General features: G+C 36.9%; 1 protein-coding gene across 2 annotated transcripts in view; it reads left to right on the top strand.

Annotated features, from left to right (window-relative positions):
• The window catches only part of PTPN3 (protein tyrosine phosphatase non-receptor type 3), a gene marked incomplete at its 3' end in the record, with an annotated part of 94,162 nt that overhangs the window by 53,613 nt on the left and 22,400 nt on the right, over positions 1 to 18,149 (top strand). For both annotated transcript variants that reach the window (XM_084260927.1, XM_084260928.1), the window contains exons 14-17: positions 11,274 to 11,297; positions 13,499 to 13,691; positions 14,612 to 14,689; positions 15,675 to 15,731. In XM_084260927.1, coding sequence (XP_084117053.1) covers positions 11,274 to 11,297; positions 13,499 to 13,691; positions 14,612 to 14,689; positions 15,675 to 15,731 — 352 coding nt within the window. The remainder of the gene's footprint in view (positions 1 to 11,273; positions 11,298 to 13,498; positions 13,692 to 14,611; positions 14,690 to 15,674; positions 15,732 to 18,149) is intronic.

Genomic DNA, 18,149 nt, shown 5'->3' on the forward strand with positions numbered 1-18,149 from the left:
CAGTGTCGGTAAGAAAGCAGCTACTTTAAGACTTCCAGCTAGGGAGTATAGTACATATTAAAATGCAGGTTCTTTTGCAATGTTACAAAAGGAAAATGGTTTCTAGTGATCCCTAATAGCTTCAAGGCAAAACATGTTTTGAGAAGCAATGTATTAATGGAAGCTGAAAGGACTTGCCCACTCCTGTGATAGTGTGTGGCTCCTAAATGTAGCGTTAAACTCTGGATTTAAACTGTTTTCTTCAAATTTTAATTTATTATTATTTATGTATTGTTACTACACGACAGCAGAGAGGTTTCTATGAGAGAAGAGGAAAAATAATATGTTCTGTGCGTATTTGGAGTTTGTCACTGTGGTGTTTTAAATTGTTTTTCTATCTTTCTGCCTGGAAGTGAGATGAACCTTAGTACTAGTAGCATCAGTAATAGCCATGATAATACATAAAAGTGGTGTCTCTAGATGTTGTAGAGAGTCCTAGATGTTGTAGAGAGTCATAGATAGGAAGCCATGTCTTCTCTGTGTTTTAACAGATTATATGCTTTTAGAAGTATTTTCTAAGGACAAATGAGAGGCAGACCTTAAGAGAATATAATGAGGGTGGGAGCTGTAGGCAGAAAACTAAGTTTCCATGCTGTGTTCCGTGACTGGCAGATCGTGTCCTGCCAGTTAGTGCATTGTTGGGTTTTTTCTTTTATTTTCCTCTTTCTTTTCTTCCCCTGTAGTTTTTTTTCCTTTCCTTCCTGTTTCACCTTTCCTGTGCCTACTGAGAATGGAGTGGGAAAGCCTGCTTTTATGCTGCTTCTCAGGCAGTCAAAATAGGATGCTTTAAATTTGAAAATAGCATATTCATTTATTTTCTGAGCACTAAATGACTATGTTGTATCTGAGTTAATATCATTCACTGTGCAGAAGATTACTGTTATTATCTCATATAAACCAAATTTTCTTCACCTCTTATCCCCAACACATTCTTGATTTCTTGGGTATATTTATATTTGATACCCTGCAGATAATCAGAAAAAAAATGGTTACATAATCTGATGAATTTACATGTGATCTGTGTGTTTTGGAAGGACAATGTAAGACATGGAATGAATGACCCTTTGTTGTATTGACTTACTTTCATGAAGTGAAATATCCACTAATGCTTTCCTTTTTAACAGCTGAGGTAAAATATACAGTAACCATAACAAAAAAAAGTTTCTTCTCTACACCAGAGTTTTCAACAGTTTGTTAGTCCACATTCTAATTTGTCTCTTTTAATATTCTTGCAGTATTCATTACGTGCCACACTCCCCTTGTTGAAAGATGTAAAGTAAAATCAAGTATATATGTAACTCTTTATTGAAAGGGAGAATCTTACTCTAGTTTTGTTTTTTTAAAAGTTTAACTTTTCTATCTTCATTATTATGTACGGACAAAACTTTTGTCATGGACTCTTGACACATTTCGGGAATATTTAGATATTAACTATTAATTACCTTGCAGTACATTGATAAAGCCAACTTAGCCATTGTTGCCATGCTGGGCTTTAGCAGATTTGAATTAACGTAACTGAAATATGTTATGGAAAAATATTGAAATTGTAAATCTGATTTTCTTTTGCCTTAGAAAAGAGCCAAAAGAACCCTCTCTTAGTCCTGCTAAGATATGTTGTCTTCAGAGAGCTCTTTTTTTTAGCTTGCCCTCTGAGACTATCAAAAAAGCTGTCAGCTAATGCTAATTATAATTAATAACTTTGATATGAAAAAAATCCTTGAAAATTTTTTGAGAACTACTAGTAAACAATTGCAAGATGCTGATTTTTAATCACTGAATTATGTCTGGACCCCAAATCTTAATTATAATCATGCACATGCTTGATTTTTGTAAACTGAATACATTTACATCAATTTCATTTACTGTATATGAAGCTCAAGATTCTGCAAGTTGCAGTTAGTATAGGATATGGTTCTTCTCCATCAGGCTGCCATCAGCATTTCAGGGATGGGGAGATAGTTTTTTGCCTACATCACTTCAGTCCCTGGATAATGCCTTAAGTCCTTTTTATCAAAATGGCAAGTGATCTAAGATAGCCCCACCTTCCAACTTCCTGTCCATTGTGAAATAGTGCATTTTGAGACAAATACACAGGTAAAATTTGTTTTAAAAGACTTAGTGTGTACCTAGTCCTACCAAGGCGTGCTTGGTACCTTGGTGGGTCTGAGAACTATAGAAACCACCACTACTGGCAGAGCACATACACCTGCACCTGTTGCCCTACAGACTGTTGTTCACTTCCTGACAATACCCAGCCTAATTATTTTCTTAATAATCAATTCTCTTCCTTGCTGTGTTTACTGACTTAAGGGAATCAATCAAGTTCCCTTTTCTTTCTATAAAACAGTACACAGTTTAGAAAACAAATTATGTGGAGCGGCTCTTGGTTTAGAAGACATAAAACACGTCGGTTGTTAACATTTCTTCCCCTCCTTTAAATACGCTGTACTGTATCAACATGTCAACACCTAGAACTATGTTGACTGTTAAATGCTTTTAAATAAGCATGCTTGGAGATGATGGCCGAGAAAATTTTGACGTTTACTATGTTGTTTCTCTGAAGAATACCATGATTGCTTTAAAAATGTTCTTTGTGTGAACATTTTACCTGCCAAATGAAAGTTATGAGGTGTATCCTATAGGCTGTGACTGGAAAAAGTAAAAAAAACCCAAGAAAATTAGAAAACAGAGCAAACTGTGCACAGGTAAACTACAGAAAACCAGGGCAAGATTGTGAGTTGTGTGTTGGTGTAGCTAGACTACTTCTCATGCTCAAATTAATTATCTAAGTACAATTTGCAGCTCAGATATAGTGAAAAGAAGCAATATTTCTCTTGGACCTGTGTCTGCAGAAAAGATTGGAGCACATTAACATATATTAAATGGAGATTTATTTACACAGGTTTTCAGTCCAAGCCAGCCATCTCAAATCACAGCTGCATATAAACCCTCTCCTGAAGTGCCCAAGAGAACTTCAAGAGGACTTTTTGTCTAGCCAAGGGCTCACAGACCTAGTTGAAAGCTTCCCCTGTCAGTTCTTTCTCCTCTGTTGCTCTGCTGCTGTCCATCTCATCCAACTGCTACTGCCACTGAAAAATTAACATTAACACAGACATGGAGGCCGAACTGAGCTTTCCAGGGTCTCATAGGTTGTTTTTGTGTTACACTACACTTATCACTGTGCCTCAGCAGTTCAGAACAGGTAATCTAGGCTGTGTTCTATATATTGTACTCACTCTGTCACTATACCTATCCCATGCCTACATGCATATGCACATACTAGTTATTATTTTTTAAATTATTTCAAGAATAACAGTGAGATATAACATAGTAATTAGTAAGCACACTTGCTTGATAATTGGTTTTTAGCTAAAATTGGATTTCCCTAGTCTTGACTTCAGCTTCCTTGAAGGTGTTTTTTCTCAAAATACTTGCATTTTCTTCATCGAAGCACTGCTGCCACTGAGTTACTACGATCTCATTTTAAGCAAGATAGACAATTTCTCTCTGCTCTGTGAGATTACATATTACATCTTCAGAAACCCCAAAACATTGAAGTATGCACTAGCAAAGACTTATGAATCCAAAGGCTTATGATTTTCCTTTAAGATAGAAAATAAATTACAGTATAAGGCTTTATTATTTCTAAAGTTGTTATCTCTGATGAAAAGCTACTTTAACATGGAGATTTATTTGAAAGTTATGTCATACCTACAGGTTACCTGGCATCAGCCCATCCCAACTATCTTCTGTCCTGATAGGTAGCCTGGATAGGGCTCATGGAAGAGTTTGCCTTTGGAAAAAAATTTCCTTTTCAGTATAACAGGTTGTTATAGTGGTTTTGGCTGGGGTAGAATTAATTTTCTTCCTAGCAGCTGGTATAGTGCTGTGTTCTGGATTTAGGATGAGAATAATGTTGCTAATACAGTTTTGGTTGTTGCCAAGCAGTCGAGGACTTTTCAGTCTCTCAGACTGCCCTGACAGTGAGGATGCACAAGAAGCTGTGAGGGCACATAGAGGACAGCTGACCCAAACTGCCCAAAGAGATATTCTGTACCATATGACCAAGAGACCACTGCTCAGAGATAGTCTGGGCATTGTTTGGCTGGTGGTGAGCAATTGTTTTTAATTTGCATCAGCTGTTTTCCTTGTGACTTCTTTCATTTATTTTTTGTTATTTTCCTTTTCATTACAGATTCATCATTCTATTTTGGTTTTATTTAACTGTTTTTATATCAACTCATGAGTTTTCTCACATTTATTCTTCTGATTCTCTCTCCTATTCTACCAGGGAGCAAGTTGCTCTCTGGTGCTCAGTTGCCCACTGGGGTTAAATCATGACACAGCTTTAAACCACAGTCCTGGTGCAAGGAATTCTTTTCAATTGCAGTTTCACTTTTTATTTTTTATTTTTATTATTATTTTTAGCCTTGTTTGGTACTTAAAGATTACTACCATTGCAGTCTTTGTGATAAAGGTTCCTCTCCAGTTTCCAAATTTTGCATGATGAAAGCCTCACTGGTGTAAAGGAACAAATCATCATTACTGACATTCTGTTCTGTGACACTAATGCAATTTGTATGCTGCTGTGTCATTTGAGAGCAAAAGGCTGAAGTCAAAATGAAGGAGTCATATTGAAGTGATTGACACTGATTCAAGACCAGGTTGGGAAATTCCAAAGTGTTTTTGATTTAAGCAGTAATCGGCAAATCTAAGTTGGCTTTAACTGGGGTAATAGGCTGATTACACCTTAGGATCATGTACTCTGACATGCCATGCTTGATCTTGTATCAGATGTTAGTTTTTTTCTCTTGAAAGACTGTGCTGTGCATCACAGAGTCACAGAATCATAGGGGTTGAAAGGGGCCTCGAGAGATCATTGCGTCCAAACCCCCTACCAAAGCAGGGTCCCTAGCTCATATTGTACAGATAGGCCCCAGTGTATGTTATGGTTCTCAGTACTGATACCTTAAAAAACAAAAACTAAAAAAACAATGCTTATCATACCTTGGAGTTTGTGTAGGATTCTTAACTGCTAAGCTTTGACAAGAACAGAAAAAATACTTGAAAGAAACTAGCTTACCCATTACCATCAAGTAAGGGAAAACGAAAATGACTAAAATGAGTTTCCTTGTATCTTTATGTGCAAAGATTCATTGTAAATTAAGAATCTGTGAATTTAAATGCTTCAAAAATGTGAATTTTAAATACTTAGTGAATTTTAAATATCAAGGTCCAAGGTTTGCAATGAATTCAAAGACATGTAACCAACTAGCATTTGTCGAGGTTTGAAATTTAATTTTCACTTTATGTTCCTTTCCTTTTGCTCAGGCATCTTCTGATGCCTGAAGTGTGACACATCCACACTTCGCTGTGAAATGAGAAATGAAAGGGAATGAATGAACGAAAACTGAAAACCACTCTGGTTAATGCTCTTAACCTCCCAGAACCCAGCTCTGGGAAGGTAGATGGTTTTCCACCTGTGACTCTGAAATGGGAAGAGTATCCTCAACTCTTTCCCCATTCCTGGATTTAAGGTTTTAATCCAGCTTTGTGGTAAGACCATGCGTTCTTGCCAACACCCACACTTGCCCCCTAACTCAATGTTGTCTCATTAAAGTAAGCTTGTGTTTCTTTCAAACAGGAAGGTGTTAGATGAGAAGGGTTCCTGTAACAAACCAGGTTTTGCTGTTCAGGATAATCTTATTCACATTACCTGTGTGGGACCAATTTCTCCATTATATGAGAAGCAGAGCTTAGTTTTTGATGTTGTAAATTCAGGTTTAATGGTTTGTGGTTTTTAAAAATAATGCCTTTTTCATATTTTTGAACGCACATTTCTGAGGGAAGGGTACTTGTTAGTTAGAATATATAAATTTAACTATGGATATAAGGTGCTATTTTAGAGAAAAAAATACTGGGTTTTTTTGCCTGGAAAAGTAACCTGATAAAGCTGTGTGGAGGATCCTGCTACTTGAACTATACTCAGTTTCTCGTTCAATCTCTAATTAAATAAACCAGAGATGGTTTGGTTTGGAACAGCAGACTGCCTAGCAATAAGTGTTTTGGTTATTTTTTAGAGAAGGCTGTGTCCTAACATAAAAAATACGCTGTGCAGGTCCCTGTTTAACCTGTATTTCAGAAAGAATCACAGAATTGTAGGGGTTGGAAGGGACCTACAGAAATCATCACATCCAAGCCCCCTGCCAAAGCAGGTTCCCTAGGACAGGTCATGCAAGTAGGCATCCAGATGGGTCTTAAATATCTCCAGAGAAGGAGACTCACTGTGGAAAAAGTTCTTCCGCGTGTTGGTGCGGAACTTCCTGTGCTTCATCTTGAAGCCATTGCCCCTTGTCCTGTCTCCACAGAACACTGAACAGGGGCTGGCCATTTTCCCCTGTCTCCCACACTAAAGATATTAATAAACATTAATCAGGTCCCCTCTCAGTCTTCTTTTCTCAAGGCCGAACAGCCAAAGTTCATTCAGCCTTTCCTCATAGGGGAGATGCTTCAGGCCCTTAATCAAAAAAATATTGTGAAACACATTTCTAAGTGATTAGATATAATATCAGTCAGTAAGAAAAAAACCTTACTGAGAGGTGAGGCATTATAAATTTATATTTGAAGTCATATATTAATTGATGGGAGAAATTTGGCTCATAGATGTGAGTGTATGATGTATGAAGAGAACCATAAGGCTGGGGGACATTGACGAGGGATTGGTCACATTATTGCCTTGCACTGCCAAAAGAGGGTTATCAAGACCATAGACCAACTCTTCTTGGAGGTGCACAGCAAAACCACATCAAGCAAGTTACAGCAAAGGAAATGCTCAAAAGATGGAAGGGGGAAGGGGAATCACACTGAGGTTCGTTAAGCGCTTGTACACCATTACAGAAAGATGAAGGTGTCTCCATCCTTGGAGAACCTCAAAACATAACATGAGAAGGACCTGAACATCCTCATCTAACTTTGAACTTGACTGTTCTTTGAACAAGAGAATGGTTTAAGTGATCTCTCAAGATCCCCTCCAAACTAAATTACTTTGAGTCTACAATTCTACTTCTTTTAATGCAATGTATTCCTGCCTAAGCTTTTCTTTCAAGTTAAACGTGCTTCTGAAGCTGTAAGTCTCTTCAACTTATCTTCTAAAACTATCCTTTGCTGGTGATGTAAATGGCATAATGTGTACAGTCCCAGAGTTGGAGAGGAAGGAAATGAAATTATGAACTAGTATATAAAAAGGAAATTCACTTGCACTATGCCATGAATTTCTGGAAGTGCATATATAGTCCTGGTGTAAGAGTGATGTATCATCTGTTGAAGGTATTGCACTGAAAATAGATTTCCTGAACGTGTGCTGCATTTGTTCGATTCTTTCAGCTTGCCATTTTGATAGACAATAAACTGTAGCTGCATGGTGAGATTTGGTGAACATACTATGGGAACACATTATTATTTTATCTAAAATATAATTCCTTTTGTAAACAAAATTTGTAAAGCACTACAATTGATGAAAGTACCCTTCAGATGTATCCACACAAGCCCTACTCACTACTTTGTAGAAAATTGCAAATAATTAAAAAAAAATTAAACCGAGTTATTTAGCCTTAGTTTTTAATCATACACAGACGTGTTCAATTCCTTGTACAAAATCTGCATTTTACAAGAGTCTGTTGTCCTTGTTTTACTTAAGTCTTCCTCAAGGAAGGCATCCTTCTAATACTAGGCAATAGATCTCAGAATGTTTCTGTTTCAAATCAAGGTTTTAATACCACTAGTAGACTTTTATAGGTTTTACTGTGCTCTTCCATGCAAATATACATTAAAATAGTACATACCTATACACTGCTTACATGTAAGTCTTTCTTTTCAAATATATATCCTTATTAAAATGTACCACACTTTCCTTAGCAGTTCAGAAACAATCATTTTGCATCCAAAAAGAAAGTCTCAAAGTTGAATTGCAAATCTCTGATAATGTACATTTGCAGAGTATCAGAATACATGCAACTTTCATAGAAAGTCAATAAACTGGAAATGTGGTCAATAGAAGCAATGTAAAGTAACTGAAAGTGTTCTCATACTGGTGATGGCAGCAGCTTACAAATGTGGATGTTTGGAATTTATAGAAAATCACTGAGAAACGTTTGTGTACTGTGAAGGCCTCAAATTTTTCTGTAGTGGTACTCTTAAGTATGTAACACAAAGAATATATCATGGCCTTCTCATACAGTTCTGTTCATAGAAAGGCTGACTGTTCTGTACATGCATTTTTATAAAAGGCAGCAAAAAGGTGTTGCAGTAAATACCTTCCACTTCTTTGGTTTATGAATTACCCCAGTCATACTGGTGAGCTCTGAGAAAAGAGGTGATAATGGAAGTGCTGGCACACTCGGTCTCCCCAGCCCTGCAGGTGTTATATATAATAAAAGGAGCTTTAAGAACTTCAAGAACCCCACAAGGGCAAAACCTGCAGATGTTTCCTTCAGTTGTTTGTAAAGGGAGAGCTTTGCTACAGTGCTATTGTTTCAGTTGTTGCTTTTCTCTTGGGGTTTTACTCCGCTGTAGTTTATCATCCTCAGTTCTCAGAATAGCAGAATCCCCTGGTAGGGCACACCAAAATAGGGAGGAGGGGTCTTCCTTTAAGACCTTTCCTTTCTGTCCTCCTGACAGAAGAGGAGGGTTAGACTTTTCAGAGCAAAGAGTTTTATCATAAAGATCATCACCAACTGAGCAGTCCGTAGCAAGTGAAAGATTGAAATGGCATAATTTTAGATATATTGTGGAGTAAGGAAGAAAAATTACCTGCAATTTTGAAGTGTTTGCTCGTTAGCTGCACCAATGGAAAGCTTAATGTCCTTGCAAGGAAGGGCACTTTTTCTCGATGAAAAAGTTGAATGGCTGGTCTGGTGAGTGTTCTCCTTTTGTTGACTTAAAATATAGCCAGTGTTGCATGTTACAAAATGAGAAATATAGGTTAGTAGAAAGTGGAATACTGTATAGCCAGAAAAAAAGAATCTAGTTATTCATATTTAAGGTACTTTATCATATTATTGGGTAATTAAATGCTAGAAATAATATTTAATTGAGTTGCAAAGCAGAATTTTGCAGCTCTAGCATGGTAAGCTACTAAAGGAATTTTAGGACAACACAACTGTATTGTCCCTGGTCAGTTTTTTCAAGTATTGAATTTGTTCACTTTCTAGGTCAAATTTTTCATTACCTTTTTCTGCTTTAAAAGGTTACAGAATTATTCAGTAACTATTTCAGAGCTAATATACTTCAATAAAAGTATAATAATTCAACGAATAAACCTTCAGCAAATATTACTAAGAATTTATATTCCATTTTAAAATCCCAAAATCTCTGTATTACTGAGATGAAAATTTTACTTATGTTTATGTAGAGCACATGAATGGAAGCCCAAGTTGTTTTCTATTACTGTCTCAAATTACTTCACTCTGTTGGGAGGAAAGAGGGGAGGTAATGTATTAAAATGGGGACATTTGCATCACATGTCTTATGTGTGTGAAATTTTGGTGAAGGCTTATGAAATAGTTAATTCTGTACAGAATTGGATAACAGAGTTGTAGCTCTACTTTGGAAAACCAGAAGAGATGTAATTTCATTGTTCTCTGCCTCACAAGGAAATCAATTAACTACAACAAAAATAAATGCAACGTTTCTTTATTTTTAGCATGACTTCCTAAGGAAATAAAGCTTATGTCATTGCTGCGCTGCCTGACTGCCTGTGTCCCCACTTGAGAATGTCTGGACGATTGTAGGAGATCTAATGTAGGAGTGGAGTTTTCCAAGATGCAAAGTTTTTAATGAGATTAGTGAAAATGAGTGACTATGTAGGGGGAAAAAAATCCACAAACCCCAGAAAAAGCTGATCTTCTTGTACTGATTACAGTGCAAGTTCAGTGGATGTGAGCTGGTCAGGCAGCAAGGAAATGCATGTTCCCAAAGGACCTGCTGTGCACAGCTGGCACTTTTGGGGCAAAAATACTATGGGGATTGAAAGCAAAGAGAACAGGAGGTACTTGTGGGACAGTGGGAGTGAACACTGGTGGGATCAGGAGAGACATGATAGCAGTAAAGAAGGAAGAAGTTTAGTGCTTAAAAAAAAAAAGAAAGAAAAATACACCCAGCCAAAACTTTCACAAATTCTTATGGGATCAGGCTTCGCCATCTCTGCTTCTACAGGAAGAATCTGTTCATATTGTAGAATATGTATAAGAAAATAAATGGACTGATACTCCTGCTATTTTTACTTCAGTTTTGATGAAACATAATACATTATTCTTAGTATTGAGGAGGTTTTAGGGGGCAATAAGTGAAAGTTTAACTGTATACTGTGAATTGCCTCCTGTAACTTGACAACTTGACAACTCTACATCCAAACCAAACTGGTTTGTGTTTTTCCAGCAATGATTGATATCACTCAAGTTCTTAGTTACTACTTTATTAAATTTGTAAATGTATCTATCCCATGTGCCTTAAACTTTGCTCTGCAAACATGTTTTTATACGTTCAAATTTATCTTGGTTACCTACCTATTATTTTAATTGATGTAATATAGTTTAACTCACTGTTTCAGGTGATCCCTGATGAAGCTAACTGAATGCCTTGGAAAATGCTGTATACTGCAAATTTTTACTACTTTTCCGTCCTAGATTGCCCTCTACTGTAACTGCTTCTGCTTCACTTATGCTTTAAGTTCTTTGTCAACATCTGTTTTGCTCTCATATTACAAGAATCATTTTAAGAAACTTCATGCTTCAGAAGCCACCTGTGCTCATTTCTTCTTACCTATAAAGGTTTTGCCAAGTCTGACTTTTCACAAAATACAGTCAGTGATGTCTGTAGTCAGTGATCCACATCTAAAACTTTTTAAAATGATGTAGCATGTCTTGCTAATTAATGTGCCTCTGCAAACTCCTATGTAGTTTAAGTTGCAGTAGCAGATGTGTGTTGTCTTTAGTTGGGTTTGTGCCAAGGTGGAAGTGAACAGTTAGAGCTGCCCTGGCATAAATTCCGTAATTGTCTGATTTAGACTTTCAGCATAGGATTAAATATTCTGAAATTTACTGCGAGCACAACTTTTAAACATAAAAGCACAGCTTTTATGCAGACTTTTTTTTAAAATTAGAATTCAGTTCTTGTTTTTCTGCAGATTTAACTTACATTCACTTACTGTTGGGTTTTTTGTTTGTTTTTTTTAACAGGTCATCTGAACAAGAATCACCAAAGTGAGTTTTCTTTAAATTTTATACTATAGAATCTTTAGCTTACACACATATAAAAAATGCATAACTTGAAGTGATTTTTCAAAGTAGCGGTCTTGTATGGTTAAAAGGCACAAATAAATGTATAAACCAATGAAAACTGTAAAAATGTGTGGAAAAAAAACCATTTTGGATTAGGATGTGAAAAGTCTGATGTTATAGTATATCCCTAAAAGCTTAATGATGCAAAAATCAACTGGCAACTCTTATATAGTACCAGAAACCATTAAGTGAAATAATTTGTCATATTTTTCTGGTATTTTTAATTTTTCTCTACACTGAAAAATCACTATTATCTGTAATCTCAATTAGTGATTTATTTATTTCTTTATTTATCATGTTCTGAAAAACTTATTAGGATACATTTAAAAATGTACAGTTCCTCCTTGGTTAACACTGATCCCACAGGAATCATTAAGTGTCCTGGAAGCTATCAGCTAAAAGCACAATTTTGACTGTATAATTCCTTTTAGTGTCATTATAGCTCACTACTTCAGAGTATATTGAAATTATTGAGAGTGCCAAGCGGATAATATCTCCCAAACACCAAGAAAATATTTTCTGTAATAACTGAAAATTCTGCAAGTGTTGCACAAAATGCTTCGCTCCCACTGCCAAGTACATGTGGTATAACTGAGCATCAGAAACATTATGGCAAGAATAGGTTTGCTTGATGGCACCTTTCAGAACGTTTATGTTTGTTGGGGCCAGCTTGCCACAAGCTGAGAAAGGAGTGTTTGTGTTATGAAAGTTTGCTGCAGTGCAAGTCCTGTACTGTATTAAAAGCTTAGGCTGCATTCCTCAGTTGTGTGGTGTTACATCTTCATCGACAGCTAGTGGTGGCTGCTGGAAATGGTTCAGAAAAGCCTGTGTATGCAGTTAGACTGGGACCAGAGCAGAGACCAATCTTTACATCTACAAACTTCAATGCCAGGGTCTACTTGCATGTACTTCTGCTACTTCAACCCCATGAGAATTTAATGTTGCTTTTTGGGATAAACTGCAATAAACAACTAACACCATGTCTACTTCCAAGAAGCAAATATGCTTCATTTCAGCTCTGGGCTGTCAGTAGCAGAGCAGAATGTTCCTGCGAAATGTACTACCTCTGAGCGTGCTTATCTGTCACCTAAGAAAAGGTCTGTCTGCACTGGAGTGACAGAAGTAGCCAGGACTCAGGTTTTGCCATATGCAGAGCTGTGTGCTAACAAGAGAAAAATGTTAACTCTGAGCTGTACCTGAGCTTTCCCCAGGACAAAGATTTTTCACAAAATGTTATCTAGTGTGTTTATACAGATGGAACAGTTACTTTGTTTAGTCCAATTAGAGAAGGGCTTTAGCTGTATTAGAGGTTTGCATTTCATCCTCTTCATAAGATGGCGTGTAGCTAAATCAAAGTCCGAAAGATCCTGGAGCACCACTAGGCAACTTGGCCAGTTCAAAGATTTCGAGGCGTTAAACTACCAACTTTTTTTATCCTTGAATTTTAAGGTGCTTGAATCATTGGGCCAGGTCTGCATGCCAGTTTAATTCTTGGTCCTTCTACATGGTTATAACTGCCTCAATGACAGGATATATTAACTGTAATTAAACATTTCATTGTCACTTCACTTCCTATTTCTCTGACGATTTACCATGGCTTCTCTGCAAGCCACCTTCCCTCAGAGGGGTAAGGCTGAGATGGCACTAATAAGAGGGAGGAATGGAAAAAAACCCCTAATCCACAGCAAACCGCAAAGAAACAAAACCAACCCAAACAAAAAAGATCTTTACAAGAATGAGAGTAGAATCCCTCCGAAAGATTTCCATGGGTAGGATTGGCAACTGAAGTGCCTGTCCCCTGGGGTTCAGCTCCATGTTACTGTGACTTCCTGTGCCACTGCAACAGTGCCTTTCACTGCTAACATCCAAGTAATTTGCTTAAAAATGGTTTTGCTACTCTAGGGGGTTTTTTTGTCCATTCTTCTGGATGTCCACTGATCAGACGATAGGCTTAAATCATACCCCAATCCTGTTACCCTGAACCTCAAGAAGTAGTGTTGAATCGAAGTATAAAGTTTGCTTGCTCTTTTAACTGGGCAGTACATTTGTATGTTCTAATATTTAATTTAAAAAATCTGGATAACAATGCCTTTGTAATATTTACTTATGCTTTCTAAATGCAGGAATGTATTAGGAAACAGCCCAAGTTCTCTGACCCATATCTCACCTAAAGCCTTGGCTCATTCTCCCAACGGAGTTGGTAACATTTCTGGCTCTTACCCTTTGGAAGGGGTGGATAAACAGTTCTTAGAAACATATGATAACATTACAAAAAGTAACTCGACGGACGATTCCAGTCAGTACTACTGTGATAAGGTAAGCTCAATTGCAGGCTCTTAAAGTCAGAACTAGTACTGAATGGAGCTTTGAACTGTGGATTAAGAATGCACAAAAATTGTGTTATTTCTGGGTAAGCAAGTTTTGTGCAGTAATAAGTATAAAACTTGTCTTACTGCTTGAATTTATCCATGGTTGTGTACATGGTGTGCCAAATGTGTTGATTTCCATAGTGCCCAGGCTTCCAGAAGCTTTTGCAGAGGAAGTTACTAGTGGAATAGGAATACTTAAGTGATTAAATCTTATTTCCTCCAAGAGGAAGGATCACTCAAGTTGCTGCATATTTTGATAGCAGGCACAACTCTGCTTTATCCCAGGCATCTCTTCTTCAGGATAGCTATACATCCTTTGAGTTCTGTGCTGACTGGAGGGCAGCTGCTCCCTATTCACATACGGTAGTGGATCCTCTTTCTCCATCCCTCTTCAAACTGTTACAGTGGGGTGCTGAACATCTTCCTAACCTGCCTGTCCAGTAGCTGCTGCCAAGTTTAATCCTTCTGGCTTGTGGGTCTCTTGCAGAAGATACCAATGAGCCCGTTTGCAAGAGAAAATAATAGGGGGGAACTAGTCGTTTTGTAATTCTTAGTGAAGAATTTTTCTTTTTGACTTGCCTTCTGTAAAGACATGATGAAAAGACACCATCAATTGAGAAAGCTGAGTAGTACTTCAGGCTAGATCAACGAAAGAATGTATTTGCTGTTACATATGTTGCTATTTTTATCATTTATAAGGTTATAATCATATTTTGTAACCTTAGCTTCTTCCTATTTCAAAGGTGGTTTTACGTAGAGTATTATTGTTCAGTACATCTAAGTTTGGATGCACTATTTTCTAATTTGCTGCTATTTTCTTCTAAAAATTAGAAAACTTTTGGCTTGTTTTGTTTCTGTGTATTGCAGAATGACCTAATTGAGGGAGATCTCCTTTTGGTGCATATCACACCAGATGAAGATGGCAAGTTTGGATTTAATCTAAAGGTAAAATAGCAGTCTTTCAGTTATTTTTAAACACTTTAAAAAATACTGTGCTTTAACTTTCTGATTATTTTTGATCTGTAAGGCAGCGCTCTGGGTAAAGCAGTGTATTCTACTGGAATTTCTTAGGGAACCAGGGTTTTTAGGCATGGCAGCCTAATCCTTAAATGCTAAAGCCACACTTACTGAAATAAGCCTCTACTAATTCTGTGGGGTTTAGCTGCATGTATCATGAACATGGCACATTTCCAAATCTGGCTGCGTCTTTCGCTACTTAAAAATAAACTTGGAAGCTTTAAGGCATCAACTTTTTGGAAAATTGGACTCTCTGTATTATAAAAAAGGTTAAATAGCTTGCACTATCCAGTTAAATATGCCCACTAAAATCATACTGTAATGGTAAAAATTAATTTATTAAGTAAATGGAAGTTACTTTTGATAATCGACTATTGCAAAGATGAAATATACCGTCACCGTAATTCCATTTCAGCAGATATATTAGTGTAAAGTAGCTGTAGTATCACAATTGATTTTGATCTTTTCACCTTGAACTTTTATGAGTGGAGCAGTGATAGACCCTCATGTCAAGAGAATAAGGCAGTACTATGGTCTGGAACTTTGATTCTGCCTGTTCCTTTGCAGGTTCATCACAACATCCAAGAACAACTGTTCAGATGTTGAATTAGGCTTGCTTGAAGGACAGGCTTAGAATAAATACTGCATTGATCTATTTATTGCCTGTTAAAATATACAGCCAAGCAAAGATATTGGACCTAGTTTGCTGGAAATTGGTAGATTTAAGGACACTGTACCCTCCACATGCACACACCCCTCCAGACACCCATTTACTAAAGAAAACTCAATCTTGCCAACCTTGCCTGTAGTGACAGAGCATAAAGTTTATATAAAAATTAAATAAGTGATTACTTGTTTTGCTGCTTATGCTTAAAGATGTATTTATGGTTGTTATTTACTTGACATCCTCTAGGGTGGTGTAGATCAAAAAATGCCATTGGTGGTATCAAGAATAACTCCAGGATCACCTGTAAGTAAATTCTTAAGACTTTTAATCCTTTCCTTTATTACTGTCTCAGACATCTGTACACATGGGAATTTGGACACCTATAACCATATGATATGGCAGCTGAGCTGTTGTCTTTGGAAATTGATTTGACCAGTGGTTTCTTAAACCACAGAAGAAAAGATTGGGAGGTATTAGCCAGACAAGGCACCAGTAGAAAGCATGTTTGCTGTCATCACAAAAAGTGTATCTTGAAATGGAAAATGTATACTGGAGGGTGAAGAGCGTTGACTGAAGAGATAGAACAGTAGTCATTAAAGTCAGTAGACTGGGCCCCTACTAAAAAAACTAGTTTAAGAGAGCTGTAGCAGGGGTCTGTGAGATTAGGAAAACTGTGAGTAGGGAATTCCAGCAGAGGAACTATGGGCTGCTAGTTAGTTAAAAGTCAGGTTCTTCATCCCTAGGGAAGGTAGACCCTTAATTGTATTTGTTATTATTTTAATTTATTCTAGATTCACTCATTACCCTGTAAATTCTTGTCCTGCTTGGTAATATTATTTGATAAGATTATTTCTCAGGTTTTGTAGGTGGATTTTTCCCACTTTGCTAGAAAAAGATTTTATTTTGTGTGTGTGTGTCTGTCCAAGGGCAAGCAACTCTACTCACCAAAAGAGCGTAGTGTTTTCCCTTTCAAGCCCTAAAGTTCTTTTAAAAATCCCATTCTAATACAGCATCAAAATAGTATGCTAGGAAGATGTAGGACAGAGTAGCCAAAATTGTTGTGGGAGAGCATTAAATCTGAAGAACAACCATTTATCACATCAGTTTGGGGCATGGGGGGGTGTGTTTGTTTTCTTTTGTGTTTTTTTAAAAGTAGTCCTATACAGATTTTTTTTAACAACTGGTATTAATGTCTGAAGGTGCTAAAGAAGTCATTACGGTTTTATTTAATGGAGCTTTTCATTGAAAAATAGCGTGCATGCTTCTTGGAGTAATAACAAGGTGATTAGCATAAAATGAAACATTGGGTGTGTCAATAGGACAGGAAACCTTTGACATAATTAATTGTCTGGAAAAGCTCAGTATCTGAAAAATCTACAAATTATGCTTACATAGAAGGAATTAATTCTCCTTCAAGATATATTTTATATAGTCAGATGATTCACGTAAGAGAGCTGAGACATTAGCACATCACATGATTAACAAAGTTTCTCTGAGCAAAGGTATTAATCTTCTTCTGTAATAAAGAACAACAGCCAGCAACCACCCAAAAGAACTAAATTACAGACAAATGTAGATCAGAAACCATTCTCTCCATGTTCTTGTTGACTTCTTGATACTCTGACATTGATCTGATAAGGTCTTTATATCATTTGTCTTTTCAAATAATTATATTTCAGAGAGAATAATTAATATCTCAGTAATATTTCAGAGTGATTAAATCGGTCATTCATAGTGGCATTCTTCAGTCTTTCCTTTGCAAATTGTACAAAATATGGTAAGGGTGCTTGGGGGGGGCTGTGGGATATCTAGTTAAATCTCTGTTGAAGAAGATGGCTGTTCTTCGTTCCCATTCTCCTTCTCTTCACGTTTGTCTTTTGTATTAATCATTCTCAGTCTACCCTGTCCTTCATTATTTTCTTTCCTTATTTCTTTGGGAAATGTTGGGGGAAGGTTTGTTTTTCTTCTTTTTCTTTAAGCCGCTTTTCTGCTCGATTTTTATCATCTCACATAGTATTTCTTTCTTTCTCTTCTGCATCTGTTTTGTGGCACTCACGTATGTTCTAAGTTTTTTCCTCTTAGTTTATTCTCTTACATAAATGGATACCAATTTATTTTCTTCTCCCTATTCTTGCCTCTTTTTTGGTTTTACTCTGCATTTTTCTTCTTGTTGGTTCTGTCATTCTTATGTCTCCTTCCTATGTCTTCCTATTTTTTACTTCCTAATACAATACATCATTGATAAACCTATGTTAGGAGCCATCAGTACAAGGTGTAACCAGGATCAGGGGTAATTAGTACATGTTGTTCACATTTGGGGCATTGGTGATGTTTTTATGATATTGCTACTAAGAATGGATTGATAAAGTTCAGGAAACCCGTGCTGGCATTAAGGAGATCTGGAGTGCAATTCTTATGAGGAGCAGCTGAGGGAAGTGGGGTTGCTTAGTATGGAGAAAATGAGACTGAGGGGAGTCTTTAGCATTCTTTACAGCTGCCTGAAAGGAGGTTGTAATGAGGTGGGTGTTGGTCTCTTCTCCCAAGTAAGAAGTGATAGCATGAAACCAGATGGCCTCAAGTTGTGCCAGGAGGTTTAAATTGGATATTAGGAGAAGTTGCTTCACCAAAAGGGTTGTCAAGCACTGGAACAGGCTGCCCAGGGAAGTGGTTGACAAACCATCCCTGGAGGTATTTAAAAGGACTTGTAGATGTGGTGCTTAG

The sequence above is a fragment of the Gallinula chloropus genome (assembly GCF_964237585.1).
Source record: "Gallinula chloropus genome assembly, chromosome: 2".
NCBI lineage: Eukaryota > Metazoa > Chordata > Aves > Gruiformes > Rallidae > Gallinula > Gallinula chloropus.